The 25,843-nt window shown below is 31.4% G+C and overlaps 2 protein-coding genes and 1 long non-coding RNA gene across 4 annotated transcripts in view; 2 read left to right on the top strand and 1 right to left on the bottom strand.

The window, feature by feature from the left end:
* The window catches only part of LOC105233810 (probable cytochrome P450 6g2), a 75,559-nt gene that overhangs the window by 3,330 nt on the left and 46,386 nt on the right, over positions 1–25,843 (bottom strand). Inside the window, 1 exon segment of one of the 2 annotated variants that reach the window (NM_001304728.1) lies at positions 839–1,458. The exons of the other annotated variant lie outside the window; for it this stretch is intronic. Within the exon segment in view, the coding sequence (NP_001291657.1) occupies positions 839–1,348 (510 nt within the window). The 5' untranslated portion in view covers positions 1,349–1,458. 2 annotated transcript variants of the gene reach the window in all.
* The window catches only part of LOC125777724 (uncharacterized), a 72,419-nt gene that overhangs the window by 2,052 nt on the left and 44,524 nt on the right, over positions 1–25,843 (top strand). The window lies entirely within an intron of this gene.
* Positions 8,331–25,738, top strand: LOC125777722 (calmodulin-like). Its single transcript, XM_049453046.1, has 3 exons — positions 8,331–8,525; positions 18,798–19,040; positions 24,261–25,738. Exons 1-3 carry the CDS (start codon positions 8,456–8,458, stop codon positions 24,287–24,289), a joined length of 342 nt encoding a protein of 113 aa, XP_049309003.1. The 5' UTR covers positions 8,331–8,455; the 3' UTR covers positions 24,290–25,738.

Below are 25,843 nucleotides of genomic sequence, written 5' to 3' on the forward strand. Positions count from 1 at the left end.
AAGAATGAAAATTTGTGCAATTCTTCAGTTACTTAGTCACTAATATATTTTAGAATTATTATTTCATGTTTACATAATAAGTTATCAATATTATTTTTTTTATCAAACACTTTGATGTGATGTTTAATAAAATCCATTATTAGCAGCAACGAAACGTATATGACACACCCACTTTTACGGCAAATATCCAAGTTGCGCACCACAGCATATTCTCAAACCGTATTTAAGTTCCGCTTCCGACTTAGTTACACTTTAAACAATTTTAACATTTATTTTATTGTTGCTGAGTTTTTATAATAACAGCTTTTTATAATTTTTAATTTTTTTTTTATTTTGGGTCTTTAAATATGTTAAAATAAAATTTTATTTTAAATTTTTTATTTAATATTTTTTAATTTTTCTTTGTTTTATTTTATTTTAATTTATTTTGTTTTATTTTATTTTATTTTATTTTATTTTATTTTATTTTAATTTATTTTATTTTATTTTATTTTAATTTATTTTATTTTATTTTTTTTTATTTTATTTTATTTTATTTTATTTTATTTTATTTTATTTTATTTTATTTTATTTTATTTTATTTTAATTTATTTTATTTAATTTTATTTTATTTTATTTTTATTTTATTTTATTTTATTTTATTTTATTTTATTTTATTTTTCTTTATTTTATTTTCTTTTATTTTATTTTATTTTATATATTTTAATTTTTTTTATATTTTTTTTTATTAAATCACTTTTATATTTTTTTTAATCTTCGCTTTTTCATAATATTTTCCAATTTCAATTATTTTTATTTCTGAAACATTTCTATATTTTTTTTTTTGTTTCTTACTAACCTCCTCAATGAGTGGAAACATTTGCTTCATTTTCCCACTAGTAAAAACTGGCGTCAACTTGACGCGTATCTCCTTCCAACGCGGATTCTTAGCGAAGAACAAATTATCCGAACCCAACGAATCGGAATGTGGATCCGAAGACGAATGACGATTTGAGAAATAATTAAAATCCTTAATCAAAATAGCTTTGATCAACTCCAGATCGCGTATCAGCAGTGAAGGCTTATTAAATATATAGATACCGACAGCTGCGAGATTTTTGGCTTTCTCATGATTGTACAAATGCTGAAACCAGGTGCAAGGATCAGTCTCGGAGTTGATAATACCTTTGAGATTGCCAAAAAACATAGACGGTTCAATATAAGGTATACTGTGACGACGCCAATATGTGTATTGATATTGTAACCAAATGTAGAGCGCGAAGCAGACGAAGGCCAATGTGGCCAGGATCTCGGTTAGATTGCCGATTAGCACGCTGCCAAGGCCGATTAACACATTTGTTACAAACATTTTGAAACGCACCGATTTTTTTTCTATCTATTTACAATAAATTTTTTTCAACTCAACAATTTCGTATACAAATTAATATTTGCCCGCAGCATTGGCGTATTTGTCCGACTGAGTTGTCGCGGCGCTTGCTTTAGCGCTTTTATACCATCAACTTCGCGCATATGGTAGATAACGAAACATCTATCGCTTACTTTCCATTTTGTTAGCCATGCAAATACTGCGCTTATTATATATTATATGTATTATTATAATTGTGGAAGCCATTCTAACGGGTGATTTTTTTGAGGTTAGGATTTTCATGCATTAGTATTTGACAGATCACGTGGGATTTCAGACATGGTGTCAAAGAGAAAGATGCTCAGTATGCTTTGACATTTCATCATGAATAGACTTACTAACGAGCAACGCTTGCAAATCATTGAATTTTATTACCAAAATCAGTGTTCCGTAATCCGCTTTTTTATCGACAAATTTTGTTCAGCGATGAGGCTCATTTCTGGTTGAATGGCTACGTAAATAAGCAAAATTGCCGCATTTGGGGTGAAGAGCAACCAGAAGCCGTTCAAGAACTGCCCATGCATCCCGAAAAATGCACTGTTTGGTGTGGTTTGTACGCTGGTGGAATCATTGGACCGTATTTTTTCAAAGATGCTGTTGGACGCAACGTTACGGTGAATGGCGATCGCTATCGTTCGATGCTAACAAACTTTTTGTTGCCAAAAATGGAAGAACTGAACTTGGTTGACATGTGGTTTCAACAAGATGGCGCTACATGCCACACAGCTCGCGATTCTATGGCCATTTTGAGGGAAAACTTCGGACAACAATTCATCTCAAGAAATGGACCCGTAAGTTGGCCACCAAGATCATGCGATTTAACGCCTTTAGACTATTTTTTGTGGGGCTACGTCAAGTCTAAAGTCTACAGAAATAAGCCAGCAACTATTCCAGCTTTGGAAGACAACATTTCCGAAGAAATTCGGGCTATTCCGGCCGAAATGCTCGAAAAAGTTGCCCAAAATTGGACTTTCCTAATGGACCACCTAAGACGCAGCCGCGGTCAACATTTAAATGAAATTATCTTCAAAAAGTAAATGTCATGAACCAATCTAACGTTTCAAATAAAGAACCGATGAGATTTTGCAAATTTTATGCGTTTTTTTTTAAAAAAAAGTTATCAAGCTCTTAAAAAATCACCCTTTATATAAACTGTTTTTACACCCGCCAAACTTTTTCTCTTATTTTCTTTCCAACCATGCGCATGTTCTGTATTTTCGTCTCGTTTTATTCGCCTCGTTCGTTTTTGAACCGTTCCGTACCGCTATTTTGCCGCATTGCGGTTATCGCCGTCTGCGGCTATTTCAGTGTTTTTCGCTTTATGTCGAAAACTGGTACCGGCGAGCAAATTTCATTGCGCCTCTTCTGTTGTTTTTGTACTTCACAAGGTAGTTGCTATTCATCATCAGCTAAATTAGGAGAAAAGAAAGAGGAGAGAGAGAGGGGTTTCTGAAATGTTAGCAGTTAGTGGAAGGGTGCGGTATATTGTTCGCAAAACCGTCGGCGGGCAGGGGTAGTTGATTTGTCGTTTGTTTTCACTGCTGAAATAATAGCGAAAAAACACTAAAAATGCCAGAAGCGTTCTAGCAAAGCAAGGGGGTCAACAGATATGGGCGAACGACGGTTAAGTTCAAAATGTGACGGGAAAATGTTGGGAGAAAATATATGTACATACATACATACAAAAGGTAAAGATGACGAGTTTTGATAAGTATGCTACAAAATTAGCGATAGGCAAATTGAAAGCGACAAGCCAGTAGAAAAACCCATGAACCTTTTTTTTTTATATACACACGCACATGCATATGTTTATACAAATGCCTTTATACATAAGGGGTGTACGTACAATGATAAATATTTAAAGTTTATGTTCTGTTTGCTCTTGATAATATTTTGCACTTTGGTAGCCGCTTTGAGCTGGTAATGTTATCTTAACGTTTTACGTCTGAAAATTATACAAGTACTGTAAAGAATACTTATGTATGTACATATGTGTGCATTCAGTAAATCTAGACTTTTTAATCTCCGATTAGTTTATAGAAAATGTAATCGCATATTTGCAAGCATTTGTGTGTAAATAAAATTAAATGCGCCGATATTGTGCCACATTGTTTATAAATATTTTTCTAGAATTGCCAACCACTTGAAACGCAAATTTTTGGCAAACCCAAAATTTATATTAATAAAAAAATTATAATTATTTAACACTTAATTATTAGTTAATTGTTTTCATTATATATTTAAATTAACTTGCTTAAAACATAATTTTTATTCAACTATATTTTAAATAATTCAAAATTAAGTAAGAAACAAATTTATTTGATAAGTGCTAACGCCATATTATTTTTATTGACACATTTCCAATAGAAATTCAAATTTTCCTTGAATAGATAATTTTTGTAAACATATTAATTCTACGCACACGTGTTGTTAATATTAGCCAGAATTAGAAACATTCATAAAATAGATTTCAACTAAAGGCCTGTCTATTTACCTTGCATACGATTATTTAGCTACTAATAATTAAAGAATCAGAACATTGGTTGTTTCCTCATGCTTATTTCGGGGTTTTCTTGAAATTTGTACGAAGTTGAATTATGGATAAATGTATTTACAATATTACTAGAAATTTGGTTATGTGAAATCACAAACCTGTCTAAATACCTAACCGTATTTGTGCATGCATACGAACGTGGCCAAAACACCCACAGTAAGGCGTGGGGCTTGGCTAATGTGTGTGTGCATTTCTGGTGAAAGCGCATGTAAGTCACCAGCTGATTGCCTATTTCGTTGGCGTGGCGATCTACATTTTAACTGAATAAATAGTTGTTGGTAGCTTGCGTGCGCTTTAACTTACCTGTATTTTATTCTCGCAAGCTGCAATTAGTTCTATCTGTTTGTAATTAAGCATGTAATTGCTCCTGGAAGTACTTACAATTCAATTTAATAGATGGTAGAAATGTTAGTTTAAACGAAAAATTAAAGAGAAAAATGCTTATAGCTTCTAGTTATTATTTATCAAGCACTAATTTGTAAATCCTGCCTATAATTATCTAAACACGCCATAAGCTTGGACAACAAAAAGCCCCAAATCGAAATCAGTTGATAGCTCTTTGCTGATAAGAAAGTTGGTTATTTTAATTTTACGTGCTGATAAAATAAAATAATAAAGTACGTCCCTACATGTATTAATTGGCGTAATCGAATTTGCTTTTTTTTCTCTATTTTTTGGCAGCTGTTAACTGATAATCTTTTTATCTGTTATCGAAGTATTGAACACATTTTAAAAGCATTGTGTTTTGCCATTTGTGGCAGTAAATCGTTATCAATTATAACATGAAAGTATTATGTATTACTTTATATATTCATAAATTATAATTTCGTAATATGTACTGTTGGAAGAACTAAATTCGGCCACAACAGGCAGCCGCCACAAAGTTATTGTATGCGTTGCCATGTCGTCTGCGCCTTTATTTATACTTACATGTGTGTATGTTTATCTGTATATAGTGCATACATACTTACATTAGTACATATGAATATGTAATGCATTGTGCAAGCAAGAATCAGCTGCTGCCTATGATCGGGCTGTTGTAAAAAACAACAGCTGCGTTATTTGAACCACAGAAGTATTTTAGGTAGTTTCTAAATGCATTTATGTATTTACAGACTCACATAAATGTATTTTACGCACATTACGATGGCAGTTGCTTTAAGAATTTTATAAGCAATTTTTAATTTATTTTTTTTTATTTTTTTGTTCTTAATATATATTTTTATTTTATATAGTATAATTTTTAATAATTTTTGTTTTGACTATATTCATTTTTTTATATATCAAAAAATTTAGAAAAAAAATTAATATATTTGTTTTAATATACATATATTTTTGAATATTTTTTATATACTTTTTAATACATCTAAAACAAATATTTGAAAAATACTGTAATACAATTCTTAAACACAAAATATTTACAATATATGTACATATGTAATTGATGAATAATCTTTTATCCATTTACTAAAACATACGTATGCGCATACACACATTAACGTACAATATATGCATGCTTTTGTATGTTTTATGAACTAGCAAATGCTTCTTACAAATGTAAATATATACTACATACATATTTATGAGTCATGAATGAATGTCGGCTTCCGATGTCGCGATCACTTGCGGCAGCGAAGTCAGCAGCATTTATTTTTGCCGGTTGCTTTTGTTGTTATCTAGTTTATTTTGCGCTTTTTGTAGATCTACTTGTTTGACAACATTTAAGAAACTAGCGCGTGTGTTTATATGAATACGCTTATATGCTTAAGCTTTTATAAACCAATTTTGAATGTATATTTCCAGGTAAAGCAGGAAACTATATACACGCATACATTTGCAAATTTTTCTTTAGTGCAAAATTTAGACAACGTGGTTCATGGAAAAAAAGGTTGTTAATTAAGTTTTAGGTTAGGAGGATATACTTTAGTATTTAGGTTAGAATTTCTGTATTTTAAGAGTGTGTTCACTATATTTTGACACAATTGTTACTTAGCCTTCCAATTGGCAAATACTCTTTGAAAATATGAACTCATTTAAAGTAAAGTTTTAGCGATGACAAAATCGATAACTTCTTCTCGATTAACGTCTTTTTTGATATTTTGTTTAGTAAATACAAAGTAAATTTCAAACAATTTTATTAAATAATACCAACAAATAAATATAGATACATTTTTTTTTGAATTCTTTTATTGATTAGTGCATTCGCACTTCCCACGCGATTCGGAAAGACAGTTTTTTTATTTTCAAATATGTACAAAAAAGAAGTTATTTCGTTGGCATGCAAAATCAACTCGTTACTCGCTCTGCACATCTACATACAAATATACAAATGTATATAATATAAATGTATATACATAACCATATGTATGTATGCATTTGCGCGTTCATAAATATGTATGTGTGCTTCGCATTTGTATGCACAACTCCACCGCCGTTGGCTCATCCGCTGACGTCAGTTGCCATTTCGAGTTGTTGCTTTAAAAGGCATTAAGCGGAAATCCAACACGGTTTTGCGCATATATTTAGCAAATGATACATATCTGTTTCAAATTGAATTTAAGTTTTTCGTATCCATGTTTTATTTATTCGCCCGCTGACATCTTTTACACTGTTTTGTTTTCTAATTAGTTATTTTTATTTGTTTACCTGCATTTATTTACACTTTTGACGTTCCACTTGCTTTGCTATTTGACGTTACTCGGCGCATTAAGCTGGCTGTTTTCAAATTCGATTCTGCAAATCTAATCTGCAGTGTCATAAAATATTTTTTTTTAATAAACTTAAGAATTATTTTATTGTAGAGCTTCATTTTTTGTGCGCAGCCCATTTCTGTTCATTTTTCCATGCATTCCTTTCCCATATGTAATATTAATTTTTCCCAGTAAAGTGCCAAACACAGTTCACTTTGAGCCAAACATACAATTTGACGACTTCTAAAGTTTTTCACAGTTGTCAGACGGCATTAAAAAAATCGTGAAAAGCAGCAAAAAAATATATACAAGTGCACTTTTTAAATCGAAAAAAATTGCATTATAAAAGAGAAACAAAAGCAAAGCCACCTACAACTGCGCCAGAAAGAAAGATAAAATAATAAATAAACAATTTATTGCAAAATAAAATATAGATTGTGCTTCCAAGATAACAATTTGCCCCCGCAGAGCCCTTTGAACTCTTTGCATGTGTCTTGTAGAGTGCAGCAAGTTAAGAGCAATTTACATTAACATTATCAGGCTTCGCGAAAATTTCAATTTGCCATTTGCTTAGAGCATAATTGCCTAAATATATTTATATTTAATTGCGGCATTTTTGTACCGTTTCAACCGCACTTCAGCAAAACGGAACAAATAATTATAATTTTGATTAAAATACGTATAAAAAAACAACAAAATAATAATCAACAATTCTATATTTCGAAAACATATTATTGAGTGTGGGAATACATTAATATATATTTTTTTATTTAATACAAAATGGTGAGTTTTTATTTCGTGTTTTTATTGTAATCAAATTAAACATCAAGGGTACTACATGGTACAATAAATTCACTATCAACTGGCAATAAAACGAAATAAATACAATTTAAGTGTTGCGTCAGTCATGTGGTTGTGTTTTTTAATGACTAAAGAAATTCGTCACTTCTCAAGTACGCTCCTTAATGCTTATCAGCAATGTTTTTCTGAATTTGTAGTTTATGCCATAGGAATTAAGTTGCTGACCTCTATTTTATTATGCTGCCCAGCGTTTGCTGACGTTAAAGCGCAACACGTACATCTGTTTTTTAAACAATATGCTTGTTTGGTCAGTATTCTAGGCCTGGATTAAATATACTATATATTGTATATGAAATAGGGGCTGCGCTGTGTAATCACATGTTTTAGTTTCAATCGAATTTTTGTATGTGAAAGTTGACACGTTTCCCAGTTTAGTTCTAATCTATAAGTCATGTGGTTGGAAATGTGATTTATAGGTTATTTATATTATATATGATTTATTCATATAGTATGCATCTAATCTGGGTTTACGTGTGCATCAAACTCGTTTTATTGCTATGAATGTGGTTTTAAATAGAATAGTAACTTAAATTGATGAAATAATTTGAAGAAAATTATAATCAATTGTTATATTTTATTATACATATACATATATTTTCTATTATTGGAATTTCATAATTATTTTGTTTGAATTAATCATATTTTCCGCTAATTTTAAAATGTGCATGCTTCCTTTTATATATGTATGTATATTAAAAATTATATAGTTTTTTCTGTTTTAAATACCATTTTTGGGGAAACTTCGTGTTTAATAATTTTAGTTTTCTAATGTTATTCATTTGCATTATTATTTTCATTATTTTCTTTTGCTAATCATTATTTTTCCTTTCATCTTTTCAGGCTGACCAACTTACAGAAGAACAAATCGCTGAATTCAAAGAGGCATTCTCGCTCTTCGATAAAGATGGTGATGGCACCATCACGACAAAAGAATTGGGCACAGTGATGCGATCACTGGGACAAAATCCAACAGAAGCCGAACTGCAAGACATGATAAATGAAGTCGATGCTGACGGTAAGTGATAAATGAAAATATAATGAAATGCAGACAAAATTATTAAATAAAAAGTAGTAAAAATAAAAAATGTAAATATAAGCAATAAATATAAAATAAAAAAATAAATAAAAAAAAATAAAAAAAAATAAAAAAAACAAAAAAAAAATAAAAAAAAATAAATAAAAATTAAAAAAAAAAATAAAATAAAAAATAAAAATTAAAAAAAAAATAAAATAAAAAATAAATAAAAAAAATAAAAAGTAATAAAAAAAATAAAAAAGTAATAAAAAAAAAATTAAAATCAAAAAATAAAAATAAATGCAGACAAAATTATAAAATAAAAAGTAGTAAAAACAAAAAATGCAAATATAAACAATAAATATTAAATAAAAAAATAAATAAATAAAATAAAAAATAAATATAATAAAAAATAAAAAAGTAATAAAAAAAATAAAAATAAAATCAAAAAATAAAAATAAAAAAAAATTATAAAAGAATAAAATAAAAATTAATAAAAAATTAAAATAAGAAACATAAACAAATAAAAGCAATAAAAATAAAATAAAGAAAAGTATAATAATAATAATAATACAAAAATAAAAAATAATATAAAATAATAATAATAAAAATAGTAAAAACAATAAAATTAAGCAAAACATAAGAATAACCAAAAAAGATAGATAGATAAAGAAAGTACTATATTTCAAATTTAAAATAAAAGTGAAAAAAATAATAAAACAAAATTTAAAAATAAATAAATAATTAACTAACGTGTTAACTAAAAATTAAAAGAAATAATAGTACATTTCGTATAGACTTTTAAATATTTCATATTTATATATGTATGTATATTATTTTTTATAAAATCTAGGGAAATATAAACTTCAATAAAATTAAAAAAACGTGATAATTAAAATATTACTTAAAAAATATATAAATTATTAAAAAAATAAATAAGAAAATTAATAATAATAATAAAATAATGTAAGTGAAATTGTAAAAAAGAATTAAAAAATGTAAAAAATAATACATTTCAAAAATTTTCAAAAATAGTAAAAAAATTAAATTAAGTTATTTATAAATCAACATAAAAATGAGTGCATTATAAATAAAACCGAATTCACTATTATTCACTGAAATAATACTATATGCTGAAAAAAAGGTAAAATAAAAGCAAATGAAATCAATAAAATTTTATTTAATCAACTGAGATGTATTTGAAAAAAAAACTTAAAAAAAAATAATTAAACTTTACAAATAAAGTACATACACAAAATTCTGCCTAAAAATTTAAAAATAATAAAAATTCAGAAATTACTGTTAAAAAAAATAATATGAATAAGCAATGATGAATATTAATGAACACTAATGAAAAGTAATAATAATTGAATCAAAAAAATTTGTTTTTGAATTGTATTCAATTTATTTTAAACCATTAATGCTTAAAATTAATTGAATTACCAATTTAAATCAAACGAACAAAAATAGAAAAGCGGCAAAAAAATGTGATGGAAATGTGCACATATGTTTCTATCAAACACTTGGCAACGCCAAAAAACTCATAAAATATGCAATCACATTATTAAGCCTAAATCGAATCCACATTTTCTCGATTATTGGTCCAATTTACCCGACATCCATACACACAATGTTAACGAATATTTTTCAATTTCACAAAAAACAACAACAACAATATCAATACATGCCTATGGCTTCATGGCGCATAAATAAGGATTCTAGTGAAAGATAGTGTGTGCAAATTAATTGCGGAGGAGGTAACAAACAGCACGCGCTTTTATAAATTATTCGGAACATAAAACATGAAAAGGAATATATAGGCGAACGCTAACAGAAAAAACGAAATAATCCGAAAATATATAGATATAGAAAATAAAAAGTGATAAAACTATAACAAAGAAAGCAAAAAAAAGTAGGAATTACTAAGAAACTCAAATAAAACAAATGTGTGTAGTGATGTTTATGTGTATGTTTGTAGTGTTGTAGTGAAAAACGCTAAAATTCACACTTGTCTGCCGGCTTTTGCCATACACAACACGGCAATATAGCGAGCGAGCGCTGGTAGCGGGCCTTAGAACCAGCCGTTTGCCACCACACTCACGGGGCGGCGGTGGCGGCGTCGTCGTTGTTTCGGTCCACCGGCAATTCATTACTGCGCGGCGGTGTTGTTTTGCTATTTTGCTTGCCATTGGAATTAGTGCGCCATAGCACAGCACCTTTGCTTTGCACTGATCTAGGCGCGCAGGCATGTGTGTCTATATGTTTATGTATGTATGTATGTATGTGTGTGTACGAATTTTTCGTATGGCGTACAGCCAAGATAAGAATAGCATATTAATAAGAATTTTAATCATGAAATAAAATATCACTCCATTGCTACTCTTGGCCGCATGCTTGGCATGCCTTTCGTTGCCTGGCTGCCTGTTGTTTTATCCCTTATACATATTTTGTGTTGTGTTTGTTGTTTGTCAAGTTGTCTAAATGTCTGGTAATTTAACTTAACGTTATATCTCACACGTACATACATATGTATATAATATAAAAATACACACATACGTGCAACTGAAGTGGGAGAGCAAACAAGCAAGGCGACGAGCGCATAGAACGTGGCAACAAGCGATGAATATATAGAGTGGCCCATTGAAAATGCGATAAAAACGTCGAGGAAAATCACCAGATTATTCGCAAGTTCAACCATAAAATGTTTACTTGGCGTATTACGAAGCTGTGTCGTGCCACGCAAAGAGCATGTAATGACGAATGAGCGCAGCAAACTGCTTGTAATCCAAACTGCAGCTAGTAAATCCCATACAGCTAAGCAACTTAATTTTGCCATTTTGCAATTTCTCGCCACTTTGCCGCTATCTCGGCACTTTACCGCTATCTCACCACTTTGCCGCTATCTCGCCACTTTACCGCTATCTCGCCACTTTACCGCTTTCCTCCGTTACTGCCATTCTCCCTGCACGTGCGTGTGTGTGTTTGTGTGCGTTGCGATCGATGCCGAGTGTCCTTTTGACCAAGGGAATTTCACAATTGCACTGCAGAGCCGCGCCCCTTTAGCAACACCTCACGGCCAACTAACGCTGCACTTGTGTGTATATGTGTGTGCCTGTGTTACTGTGTCGCCGCACCTGCACTGGTCATTGCGACATTGCTTTATGCTGGGCGGCGACGCATTGCAGCTTGTCGCACCAGTGCCTGTGCAGCGTTTGCTTTTCACCTGCTACGCTAGTACCCAACAGCATCCCAGTGGCTTATAAATCTTTCCACTGTCGCATTTTCTATTCCATATTCGTTTTCGTTTTTCATTGTCGTCTCTTTTAGTTAGCGCCGCGTTCTTCTTCCCACCTTGTACACATTTGTTCGTCAATTGCACTTCTTTACACTCGCTTTCATGTCGTCGGATTACCCGGGATTTTGCTGCGTTGTGCAGAAGTAGCACATGCGCAGTAGCGCTGCAGTCATATTCCATGTGCTCTGCTTGTTACATGCTCATTAAATTCGCAGCGACGTGCTCCTCCAAATTACCTTGTCGTCGGCGATGTCGCAACATCAGCATGACAAGGCGAAAATTGTGTAGAACAAGTTATAAAAGTCCTTTTGAGTCTGTGTGTTGCTGCAGTTAGTCAGTAGAAGCTGTTTGCTGCCTTCAATGTATGTGTCCTTGTGGTAGTGGCAGGTCTTGGTTGGTTTTCGCTCTAAGTGCCACAGAAAAAGATGTTATTCTTCGTGACGGTGGCAGCTTTTAGAGTTGTGGGAACTTATGTACATTTGTTTTAATAGTATGAGGAATTGAAATTTTAGGAAGTACATTTTCGATCTTAATTGTTCAATATTTTCACATTAGAACCCCAGACATGAATACGCTTTTAATAAAAAATTACTTAATTTTAAACCCAATTATTCATAAAAGCTTTGAGAGTTTATTACTAAAAGGTTAAGAGTTGACAACTTCAATCAGGGTCCAAGACTATAACCTTTTTTGCTATTCCTAATAATATTTTCGAAATTTGTCTGAAAACAAAAAAATGTATTGGTCTATATTTTAATCCTTTACTTGAATTAAGCATGTTTCTTGCATCTCTTCATCTTACTTTTTTAATTGAAATCCTAAATGTAGGCAACGTTTGAAGTTGGATATGCCAATTACCTTAAAAATGTAGCATATAATTAGGCACTTTAACAAAAATGGTTTGAAGAGAGCTCAATATCTTTACGAAATTTAGCACTTATTATTTTTCAAAGCAACGCTATAATCTCCGAAAAATTTGTTTCGATCGGACCACTATAGCATATAGCTGCCATACAAACTGAACGCTCAAAATCAAGTTCTTGTATGGAAAACTTGTTCATTTGACAAGATATCTGCACAAAATTTGGTACAGATTATTGTCCAAGGCAAAGGTACGATCTCCGAATAAATTGTTCAGATCGGACCACTATAGCATATAGCTGCCATACAAACTGTACGCTCGAAATCAAGTTCTTGTATGGAAAACTTTTTTATTTCACAAAATTTCTTCACAATATTTGGCACTTATTATTATCCAAAGCCACGCTATAATCTCCGAAAAATTTGTTTCGATCGGACCACTATAGTATATAGCTGCCATACAAACTGAACGATCAGAATAAAGTTATTGTATGAGAAACTTTTTTATTTTACAAGATATCTTCACCAAATTTGGTAAGGATAACTTTCTAAGGCAACGTTACAATCTTCGAGCAAATTTTTCAAATCGCACCACTATAGCATATAGCTGCCATACAAACTGAACGCTCAAAATCAAGTTCTTGTATGAAAAACTTGTTCATTTGACAAGATATCTGCACAAAATTTGGTACAGATTATTGTCCAAAGCAAAGGTACAATCTCTGAATAAATTGTTCAGATCTGATCACTATAGCATATAGCTATCATACAAACTGAAAGCTCAAAATCAAGTTCTTGTACGGAAAACTTGTTCATTTGACGAGATTTCTTCAGAAAATTTGGTGAGGATTATTGTTTAAGGGCTAAGCTACAATCTCTGAACATTTTCTTTTTTAGATCGGACCAATATATGGCATATAGCTGATAGACTTGAAGTTTATGCCAAACAACATAAATAGAAAAATTTACAAACTTTTTCCGTTGGTTACAATTTTAATTAATTAAATTAATTTAATTTCCCTGATATTAGCATATTTATACACTCCAAACGACGAAAAACAAAATTAATTTTTTTTTTGTTTTTATAATTATATTAATTGAACTGAACAGCCGTTTATATTTTTACCGCCACTTCTAATATTTCAACCATATGTCAATGTCTATAATATACTTAAATCAATATAAACATAAAACGCTTTCAGCTGAATTAAGCAGCGATCACAGCGCCACCAGACGTAATATCCATTGGCGTTTACTCTTAATTGGCTAATTTCGTTTTATTCGCGCATTTTATTTAATGACATTACAACACTTTTAAATATGCATGTAATTTCGCCAAGGAAATTGGCATTTTAGTCGCAGCGCGCGACCCGTTATTACACGCCCTGCGGGTGGCTATTAAATTGGCCATGACCTCATGCCGCTATCTGCCTGCTGTTCTGCTCACTTTTCTTTTTATGGCTGCTGCCGCTTTTGCTACTTTTGCTTACGTTTTTTTTTTTTTTGCTCGAAACAAAATAAATATTTGCCCAACAGCGTGGAATAGCTAAAGCAAATACAATAAAATAAAATAGGAGTACGGGAGCCGCTAGCAGCTAGCTGCGTATGTGGAGGAGAGGCTGAAGGCGTGTACGCTGGCCTTAAAGGTGATGAGACGTGCGTTAATGTGTTGTGTTGTGCTTTGTTTCGGCGAAAAGTAATTATACAGCTCTCCTACAAACATATGTAGCTATGCGTGTAAGTATATTTATAGCCTGTAAATATGTACAAGGCATGTAGCAAACTGCCTCCATATGCTGTTGTGGAATGGCAAAGCAATTGCCTCAAATTCAATAAAAGCCGGCTGAAATGCTTACAGACCACCTGTAAATGAGCGTTGTGGGAGAGTGAGTGACCGCTGCGCGGCGGATTTGGGCAAATTAGTGTAGATACAGGCACATAGCGCTCCTATATACTTGTTGGTATTCTAAGCTAACGCATTATATCTCATGTAAATGTGTATGGAGCAGCTGTTTGTTTGCACATTGCTCGCTAAAGCAGTTCATAAAACGTTTAGTACAAAAATAATGATTGTTAAATATTTTCTTTGCTGATTCAATTTAATTTTTGAATTTTTACCTGAGCGCATTTACACATTCTTTGCGCACATAAACGCACAAACGAGTAGCAGAAATGTGGAAGAAGAAAAAAATGCAAAGTTCGGCTGCACTGAAGCTATTATACCCTATATAAAAAGATTTTTTCTTGATTTTGATCGGTTAGTTTGTATGACAGCTAAATGCTACAGCGGTCCGATCTTAACAATTTTTTCGCAGATTGTAGCCTCGCTTTGGATAATAATTTATGCCAAATTTCGTAAAGCTACCTTGTGCAATAAAAAAGTTTTCCATACAAGGACTTGATTTCTATCGTTCAGTTTGTATGGCAGCTATATGCTATAGCGGTCCGATCGTAATAATTTCTTCGGAGATTGTAGCCGTGCTTTGGATAATAATTTATGCCAAATTTCGTAAATATGTTTTCTTTCCATACAAGGACTTGATTTCGAGCGTACAGTTTGTATGGCAGCTATATGCTATAGTGGTCCGATCGTAATAATTTCTTCGGAGATTGTAGCCTCGCTTTGGATAATAATTTATGCCAAATATCGTAAAGCTACCTTGTGCAATAAAAAAGTTTTCCATACAAAGACTTGATTTCGAGCGTTCAGTTTGTATGGCAGCTATATGCTATAGCGGTCCGATCTTAACAATTTCTTCGCAGATTGTAGCCTCGCTTTGGATAATGATTTATGCCAAATTTCGTAAAGCTACCTTGTGCAATAAAAAAGTTTTCCATACTAGGACTTGATTTCGAGCGTTCAGTTTGTATGGCAGCTATATGCTATAGCTGTCCGATTCCGGCGATTCCGACAAATAAGCAGTTTCTTGGTGAGAAAAAGACGTGTGCAAAATTTCAGGTCTATATCTCAAAAGCTGAGAGACTAGTGCACGTAAATACAGACGGAGAGTTAGACGGGTATGACTAAATCAATTCAGTTTATCCCACTGATCTTCAAATATACATATACCTTAAAGTTATATCGTGACAAACTTAATATACTCCCCTGATCAGGGTATAATTTTACTCTTATGCAAAAATATGTTTTTGTACATATTTATGTATTTATATAAGAATGTTCTCTAAACAAAATAGGTATATAGTGTAGCTATGTCTGTCTAACATAAATATGTACTTATATATTAAACTTATATGTAAAAAAAATCGTTATAGCACAAGAAAAGCCAGAGAAAGCTAGCTGAAATCGACAGACAGGCGGCGCAAATGAGGATTTCCCACAACAAAAAATTCGATTTTTACCATAATTATGTACAGTTATGTATACATGCTCCCGCTGTATAGACAGCAAATCGATTTTTCACTAATTTGTACACATATTTTGTCGATATGTGTATATAGTTGGCGGCTACGTGCTCATTGTGGCGCTAATGGCGGCGCCTTTTTGCACACTACATTTGTTAATGCTAAGCTTTAGCTGCCGCAACCGCTCTAGAGACGTGCATGTGTGTGTGTGTAGGCGTGCACGAGGGGTGTTGACGATTGCCAAAATTTTGCAGCACAGACGGCCGTTAGACTGTTGCTGTCGGTGGACCAATATAGCTTGACAAGCAAAGCAAAATTACTACGTGGCTGCTAAATATACGTTTAGTACTACATAGTTTTTGTATTTTTTTTTTTATTTAGAAGTAGTGTAAATTTGTATTTTTTTTATATTTTGTATTTTTTTTATATTTTGTATTTTTTTGAAATTTTTTTTTAATATTTTTAATTTTTAACTTTTTTGAATACCCTGAACAGGGTATAAGTTTGGCAGGAAGTTTGCAACACGTAGAAGGAAACATCGAAGACCCTCTAAAATATATGTGTATCCATATACATACATATATGTATGTAAGTGATCAGCATGACAAAGCTGAATCGATTTAGCCATGTCGGTTTCTTCGTCTGTATATACTCGAACTAAGTCCCTCATTTTGTGCGATATCGGCCTGAAATTTTGTACACGTTCTTTTCTTTTCAAGAAGCTTTTCATTTGTCAGAACCGCCGATTTTTTTAAATATTTTTTTTTTATTTTTTTTTTTATCTTATTTTATTTTATTTAATATTTTTTATTTTTTTTTTTTATTTTATTTTTTTTAATCTTATTTTATTTTATTTAATATTTTTTATTTTATTTTTTTTTATATTTTTTATTTTATTTTATTTTTTTAATATTTATTTTTTTATTTTTATTTTTAGTTTTTTATTTTTAATTTTTTAAATTTTTTTAGGTTTTTTTATTTTTATTTTTAATTTTTTTTTATATTTTTCAAATTTTTTTATTTTTTTTTCTATTACCAGTTTACTTTTATATGTTTTTTTTTTTACATTTTGAGATTTTAAACAATTTTTATTTTTTATTCTTGTCTTATTAAATTTCATGCTTTATTTTCCATTTGCCCGTTATTGCTTTACGAAATTTCAATTTTAATTATTTTTTATTCGCCTTTAATTTTGCCATTTCTCTTCAATATTGCTTTTATAATATTTCGCGTTTTTTACTTTTTGCATTTTTACCTAAATATTCGGCATTCGCCGTGTTGCCGTCTAATTTTAACACACATTATTCTTGTGTTATTTATAGCCGTGCGACGTACTCACTTCAAACAACTGCAATTCTCACGCCAGCGAAATTTGTGTGTGCCATTCTATGTGCTATAATACATATTTATATACACATTTATGTATGTATATACACATTTCGCTAATTCAAAAACAACGCTGGCAATTGCAGGCACAGCGTTGCGCTTCACGCTGCTTTGCCGCACAGTGGGGCAATGACCCGCGAAAATAGCATTTCACTCATAAAAGAAATTATTTTGCGCCAAAGTTGCGGAATGAACGACAAAAAGCTGCGCGCAACAAAACATTTTATTTTTCGGTAATTTGAGCAACAAATTATTTTAATAATTTTTAACAATAATTGACAACAAAATTTTGCGTCTGCATAAAGCGTGGGTGTATTACTAATTTTTCTTGTTTTTATTTCCAAAATCAAATATTTTCCACACAATTGCATTAAACATATAAATGAAACCATAGTGCAGTGTTGTTGTTTTGAAAAATTGCACTGTGTTGGAATTGCATATCTGTGCAGTGTGACCGTTTTATTGCTGTTGTTTGTTTGCTGTTTTTGGTTTTTGTTGTTTTTGTTGTTTTTTGGTTTTTTGTTATTGGTGTTGATGTGCAAATGTTGTAGTTGGCGTCGTCAAGTGGCAGGTCGCATGTCTTTTGGGGAAAGCCGCCACTATGATCACAAGACTTCCTTGTTCCCCACCGCTTCTATTAATTTTCTGTCATTCAAGCATCCAATTGTGGTATTTGTTTTGTTGTTATTTTGTAAATTAGTATGGCAGTTTTGTAAATGAAAAGGCGCTAAATTTAACATTAGCAAAAATGCGATTGAGTTTATTTATAAACAAGTGATGACTGCTGCTGCAGCAGAGACAGTTGTTTTTACCGATAAAAATAAATTAAAAAAGCGAAAATAAAAAAAAAACAAAAATTCAAAAAATGTACTTATGTTTTTTAATTATTTTTTTTAAGTAAAATATTTAGTGAGATTTATAAAAATATTTTTTTAAGAAAGAAAAAGTTTTTACAATATTTTTTCTCGGTAAATGGAGAGGAGGAGGAGAAGGATAAATAAAAAAATTAAATAAATAAAAAAAAGAAAAAATACGAAAAAAAAAAAATATAAAAAACAAAAAAGAATAAAAAAGTGAATAAAATAAGTAAACAAAAGAAATAAAATATGTAAAAAAAATAAAAACAAAAATAAATTAATAAAAATAATATAAAAACAAAAAAAGAATTAATAAAATAGCTATAAAAAAATAAATTATTAAAAAAAATAAAAATAATTAAAAACGAGTTAATAAAGTTGTAATAATATATAAGAAAAAACAATAAACTATTGAAAAATATTAAAAATATTAAAAATAATAATATTTTTAATTTTTTTTTTCTAAAAATTTTATCATTAATATTCCCATTTTTCTTTTCCTTTAATAAGGTAATGGCACCATTGACTTCCCCGAGTTCTTGACAATGATGGCACGTAAAATGAAGGATACCGATAGTGAAGAGGAGATCCGAGAAGCCTTTAGAGTATTCGACAAGGACGGCAATGGCTTCATTTCAGCGGCTGAATTGCGTCACGTCATGACAAACTTGGGTGAAAAGTTAACAGACGAAGAAGTGGATGAAATGATCCGGGAGGCTGATATCGATGGTGACGGTCAGGTCAATTATGAAGGTAAGTGTTCATTGACATATTTATTACAATATTTATTAAAAAATAAAACATTTTACTTGGTGAGCGAAGAGTCCCCAAGAGTGTAACTTATTTGTGCTGATTTTTTTAAGTAGAGCTTGTGCTGAAAAGCAGAAATAATTGGTATAAATCATTGAAATTGGTATAGAGCAACTAGTTTGTTGGAAGAGAGAGAAGTGAAATGAGAGTAAAGTAGAATGTGTGGTGAATCGTATAATCAATTGGTATAAATCATTAAAAGTTAAACTGGTATAAATTCGGTAAACTGGTATAATGCAAGTAAGTGTGGTTAATCGAGAAACCAATAGGTATAAACCATTAAAAACAAAACTGGTATAAATTAAAAAAACTGGTATAATGATAATACTGATAAATTATTACGGTTATATCCCTTTAATGCTTATCCAATTACCGGAAATGACAAGGAACGTAAGATTAAGTAAACTGGTATAATGAAAATACAGATACAGTATAGCACTATAATGGTACATACTAACCAGAACCCACAAGGAACGTTTTTCTCGCTCACACATTAAATTTGTTTGTTACAAGAGAGCGCAGATCTTGCTCATGACGCGTAGGGAAGTAGTGTATCGAGACCGTAACTCGAAACCATACACGATTTGCATTTAATAAACTTACATATAAGAAAAAAAACTAAATTTAGCCTAGTGTCAATATGAGTGAAAGGCGTAGACAAATATTTTCTCCTAAAATTACCACACAAAAGCACTTGTGCGTGTTACCACACCTGTGTAGGAGCAAGTTGCGCTCAATTCATCTTACTGCCACATTGCATAACGCACGCTTATTTATTTAGGCGCACGTGTATGTACACAGCATAAAGCCTTTGTAAACATTACCACTATTTGCCGCAACATTACAGCGTTGTAGTGGCGCTTCTTCAGTCTATTAGCCAATTTATTTGCCTCTTTCGCCAATAGGCGCACGGACATCATGCTGCCACGGACACGCAACCAGCTGCCAACAGCATGCGCACGCCATCCCTTGCTGCTAACAAAACAAAAATCACTTATAAATGGTTTGCTAAGCAAACACACCACACACACATACAACTGCGTGTGCGCCAGCTAATCATTTCGCAAACACCATCTATCAACACCCTGCCGCCCGCACTAATGGGCCGGTAGTCGCCTGCTGTTACCTACCTGCCATTTTTTTGATATATTAGTTGACCTTTTATGTGTGCTAGTTGTTTTGGCTGTTGTTGTGGGTGTGTGCACAACACTTTTATTTACATTCACCAGGTGTGTGGGCAAACAGAACACAAACCGCGCGCGGCTCCCAAGCTCTGCTGGCCGGCATTAACACACAGCGCAGTGATTAGTTTGTATTAGCACTGTCCGTCCATCAACCTTCATCTTCATTTTCTGCGTTTTTGTTTGTTTGTGTAGCAGTGTGCGCCACGAGTATTGGCAGTGCAGAATTGATGGTTGTCATTTGAAGGCACGGAAGGCAGTAGGCATATACATAACCACAAAAAAATATATATTTATATGTATATACATCTGTGTGTATGTATGTATGTGTTTGTAAATACTATCAATTTAATATAAATATGTATATAGATGTTTATTTAACGCCGTGTGCTTAGTTGTTAGTCGTAGAGCTGCCGTCGAGTGAGTGAACCGCATTGTTGGTGGGTGGTTGTGGGTAGCTTGTGGGTAGTAGGTTATTAGCTGCCATAAATTCAATTGACTTAGAAGTTAGAAGACTAAAGATTATCCCGTTTCGCATGAAAAAAACATTAATGTATACACACGCACAAACAAATGCAGAGTTTGCACTTTGTTTTCACATTTTATTAGGTCCTCAGTGTATTTTTTTTGGCTTTGCGCCAACTGTGGAAGGTTTCTGCTTTGTTCCTTCTTTCAAATACTTCTTGTTTTTTTATGTTTATCGTTTGTTTGGTTTTTCTTGTGCGTCGCTTAATTTGTGCTATTTTATTGTTGTATGTGTAGTGTGTGTTTTTTTGGCGAATTTGCGAAAAAATTCCACTTAATTTACTTATCGGCTCCCGTTGTTGGGGGGAGTTGCACAAGGAACGCAAACAAATTCAATGTTAATTGGTCACTTTCGCCAATAGTTGATTTCGCCTTTTTATTTGCCCTCTAATTTTTTGCGGTTTGTTTAGCTGATTGTTGCGGCCGGTCTCTGCTTAGTGTCTTTCACATACATACATTTGTACATTCCACATGTTTTCTTTATCTCCGCTTCTGTGCTCTTAGTCACTGCTGCATACATGCCTTTTTAGCGCGATCACACGTCATGCGGTATTAGTAGCGACTTAATCAGCTGATGGGTTTCTTGTAATTAACGAGTCATAGTGTTGAGTGAGGCATGTTGTGTGGTTGATGTGTAACTATATTGTTTTGATTTTTTCTAATAGCATTTCAATGTAAATTAGTTCAGGAAATAGCCACATAAACACTAAAAAATTACTGCGGGAAAATACAGCGGCAAAAAATATCTATCACTTTGGAATTATTAACTGCTCATAACCTTAAAATGTTGATTTGTAGCCGTTTCATTTGTATTTTCCAATAATTTTCGTTCAATGAGCGATTTTTATTGTATGATAAATGATGTATTGCACATAAATCATTTTATTTTGTTTTGAATAGAAATTCAAAGCATGTTCGAAAGTTCGAGAATAAAAGTTACTTCATATTTTGCCATAAATTGAAGCTATATTTAACAAGAATTGTTAACTTTATATAAAAGGATTTTCGAAGTAAATTCGAAAATTCGAAATTAACATTTATTCCATATCTTGCTGGAAATCAAATCCAAATTGAACAAAAATCATTTTATTTTGTTTTGAATAGAAATTCAAAGTAAGTTCGAAAATTCGAAATTAAAATTTAACTCATATTTTTTCTGCAAATCAATGCTGTGTTTGAGACATATTTTTTTTACTTAAATATAAAATCAAAGTGAGTTCGAAAATTCGAAATTCAAATTTTTTCAATATTTCAACATTATTTAAGAATTTATTAAGTATTGTACTAGATTTGATTAAAAGTTTTTCACTTCAAATTTTCTATTTCGAACCTCAATTGTAAGGGTTTCTTCCTATTTTTTTTTACTATTTCTTACTATTTCTCCCACATTTGTTATATTTTCGTAAGAGCTAAACAGCTTTGTCAATCAAATTCTAAATTCAAAAGTAAGACTCATTTCAAAATTTCTATACCACAGCTTTTCGAACTAATTAAGTCACGTTTTCGGTGCTAAAAATAGTTTATTTCTAATGCGAGAAATGCATCAGCCTTTAATAACTACTTATAATGATATCATCAATTTTCTACTCGTCATTTTCTTGTCGTTCATAACTTGGCACAGTGTTACGTAAGCACAATCGATTATTGTTTTCTCCATTTTTGCTTCAAAAAATAAACTGCAATTAACACAATATTCTCTGCCTTTCCTTTCCAATTGTTACTCGTTGTGACTCACGTGAAATGTCAGTTTATATTTTCTTCAAATTGTAAATATTATTATGAATGAGTTGCCTTTGTATATTTCAGTGTAGGTGGCACCTATTTCTCTCCATATGTTTATACCTTTTATGCCATTTATATTTTTTTACGTTTCCTTAACGTGTTTCGAGGTGGGTGCTACTTTAAATAAGCTTTAAGTAGTGTTACACAATACTGTGGTGAATATAAATTATAAGTGGGTGTGTTGTGGTAGCTTTGATTTTTATGAAAGGCAATTAAGTGTAGAGTGAAGTTATTTCGTTTATACTTAAGTATTGAGCTTCGCTTAGACTTTTACTAGGCATTTAAGTGAATTTTATGGAGTTGTCCTTCAAGGCTTTACTGCAAATTGTTTGGTTTAGTGTTAAGTTTTCAAAAAAAATGTAGTCTTCATGTTATGAGTATTCGTTTGACCTAACATTTTGTGGGATTTTTTCGTCATAAGTAAAAAAAAAATTTGTAGCAGTGATTACATTTGCACTTTCATAACTCGAACTCTTGAATTGGCCATAAATCAAATTTTATACAAATTACCTGCCATAGCCCGGAAGTCTCCAACTCGTACTTTTTTCGTAGATTATGGTGATTCGTGTCCGGGAAGTTCAACTGTATTTTGAATAATGCATTATTTTATAGTTTGAAGCTTTATTCTCTATATGAATATCAGTTGAAATTTAATACTTTTCCACAAAACCCGTTTTAACGCATTTAAAGTATATTTAAAGCAAACTTTTAGGCGTATTGTGGCTTATAATCTATATTAATAGTTAAATGTGTGTATTGTATAGTATGTAAATTTTGTTGCCTGAAACTAAAATTTGTACTAGATTTTCCTCCATAAAATTTTGTCATTTACACAAGTTTTGCCGTGTATACCAGTTTTTTTCATTTACGTCAGTTCTTAATTTCTACTTTTTTATTACGAATTTTTTCCATTTACAAGTTTTGTCATTTATGTAGTTAGACTAGTTTATCATTTCTACCAGTTTTGTATTTTATACCAGTTTTTGAATTTATACCAGTTTACATAAATTGTCGGTTTGGCATTTATGCCAGTTTTAAAATTTATACCAGTTTACAATTTATGTCGGTTTGACATTTATATCTGTTTTGTAGTTTATATCAGTTCGCAATTTATACTGGTTTGCCGTTTATACCAGTTTGGTCATAATTTATAATTTTTTATTAGTACCACTTTTTCATTTATAAGTTGTCGTTTATGCTAGCTTAAAATTTATACCAGTTTTTCATTTATACGAGTTTTTCATTTATACCAGTTTTGTCATTTTTACAAATTAGTCGTTTATAGCATTTTTGTAATTTATACCAGTTTACAATTTATTCCAGTTTGCCACTTATCGCATTTTTGTTTATACCAGTAAACAATGTATTCGAGTTTGCAATTTACATACATATGTACATATACATATCAGTTTGTTTGATTCGCTACTCCCCAAGGTTTTAAAATATTTTTTTTTTGGTATCGAAGCTTTAGTTGCCCGGCTCGCATTCGTGTATTTACTCTCGAATATTTTTTCTTCATTGAAGCGGTACCGAAACCATATTTTTTCTATAGAATTTATTGACTCACACCAAATGAAATGTGTTATTTTATGTTTTAGACAAAAATATTGTTTTTATAATAAATTTTTTGTTATCATTAAACTAATTCCCGTTCTTTCTCTTTACTCTCATGCAGAATTCGTGACTATGATGACATCGAAGTGAGCAGATAAATTACTTGTTTTTAAGCCTTTCTATGTTTTTAAGATGTTGACGAAGACTGTAGCTGGGCGCAACAACATCGCGCGACGCTGTTGCTATGGAAACCATGAAAAAGAAATATAAAAAAAATATATAAATCTTGAGCAAAAGGGAGAATTAAATATATAAATAAATATTAAAAGAAAAAGAAGAAGAAGAAAAAACAGAATACATTATAATAAATTACACTTTAATATTTAAAATAAAGATAAAAAATAAAACTTACAACTCAATGTAATAATGATGATAAAGACATACTATACACACACACACAACACATACACACAACCATAACATTTAACCATTTATTCACATTCTCTTACACAACAACAACAACAACAATCACATGCAAACATGCTAAAAGCTCTGGCAAAAGCAACAGTACATTTCCTATATATTAACAAGCATTACGAACACATAACACCAACAGCAACAACAACAACAAAACAAAACAAAAAACAACAACTTAGTACTTACCATACATATATTAGCTATATTTATTGTGTGCATCAAGCGCAAGGTCCATTTGTAACAAATGGGTCCTCCTCTTAATATGCGCGTAGAGCAATGCCGCAATCGTGTACTAATTGATGAACTTGTGTTTAGAAGAAATTCAAATAAAAAAGAATAAAGAAATAAATAAAATTTGAATGAAAAATAAACAACTTTTTGCTGATGTTTACTCTACACATACACACACCCACACACACACACCCACACACACATATTATGAAATATTTAATTAGTCAAATAATGGCAAGCATAACAACTAGCTGTGAAAACACACACACACACCCACACATAGACACACATTGAGTGATTGTAAAGCGTGTAAATCGAATGGAAAGCGTTTTGACTTGCATACATACAGACATTTATGGCGAAAACGAAAGGTATAAGTAAGTTAGAAAGCGTATGTAAGCAACAAACGCAACAAAGCGACAGTTACGTACATATTTAAATTACAAAAACAAAAAAAACTACAACAAAAAAACTAACATTCGCTATGGATGACTAGAGTAATAACAGTAAAATCGATCAATCAACCGCAACAATGACAGGCAGAACAACAAAAACAAATCAATTTACAACAACAAACAGACAAACAAAACAATAATAAACACACACACACACCTGAACAAAAGAGTCTTATTAAATTGTATTAAAAGCAGTTAAATGAAAGCGAGAAGAAACGGCAAGCCAATAAAAACGCAAAAATGAAAAAAAAACAACAAATAGGCAATGCAGTACAGTTTTGCGTGGTGTTTGTGACAGAAAAGAGGAGAGGACAGGACAGGAGGACAGTTTAGGTAACATTAAAGTATGTGAGCGCAGAGCAGATAGGCATAAATATAGGCAAACACTGTGAGCAAAAATAACAACAACAGCAATTACAAAAAAAAAAAAACAAAAGCATACCAACTTTCCAACTGCATAAAGTGTAAACAACAACAGCAAAAAACACATAAAAATTAAAAAAAAAAATAAAACATGGCAAACAAAAAAGCGGCAAAGCAG

Source organism: Bactrocera dorsalis, chromosome 3, assembly GCF_023373825.1.
Source record: "Bactrocera dorsalis isolate Fly_Bdor chromosome 3, ASM2337382v1, whole genome shotgun sequence".
Lineage (NCBI taxonomy): Eukaryota > Metazoa > Arthropoda > Insecta > Diptera > Tephritidae > Bactrocera > Bactrocera dorsalis.

What these genes read in the sequence shown, in the direction of transcription:
- LOC125777722 (XM_049453046.1), top strand. Translation starts at nt 8,456, where the DNA reads ATGCGATCACTGGGACAAAATCCAACAGAAGCCGAACTGCAAGACATG. An exon ending in AAATGAAGTCGATGCTGACG is followed by an intron (nt 8,526 to 18,797) that starts GTAAGTGATAAA and finishes TCCTTTAATAAG; the next exon opens with GTAATGGCACCATTGACTTC. An exon ending in CGGTCAGGTCAATTATGAAG is followed by an intron (nt 19,041 to 24,260) that starts GTAAGTGTTCAT and finishes ACTCTCATGCAG; the next exon opens with AATTCGTGACTATGATGACA.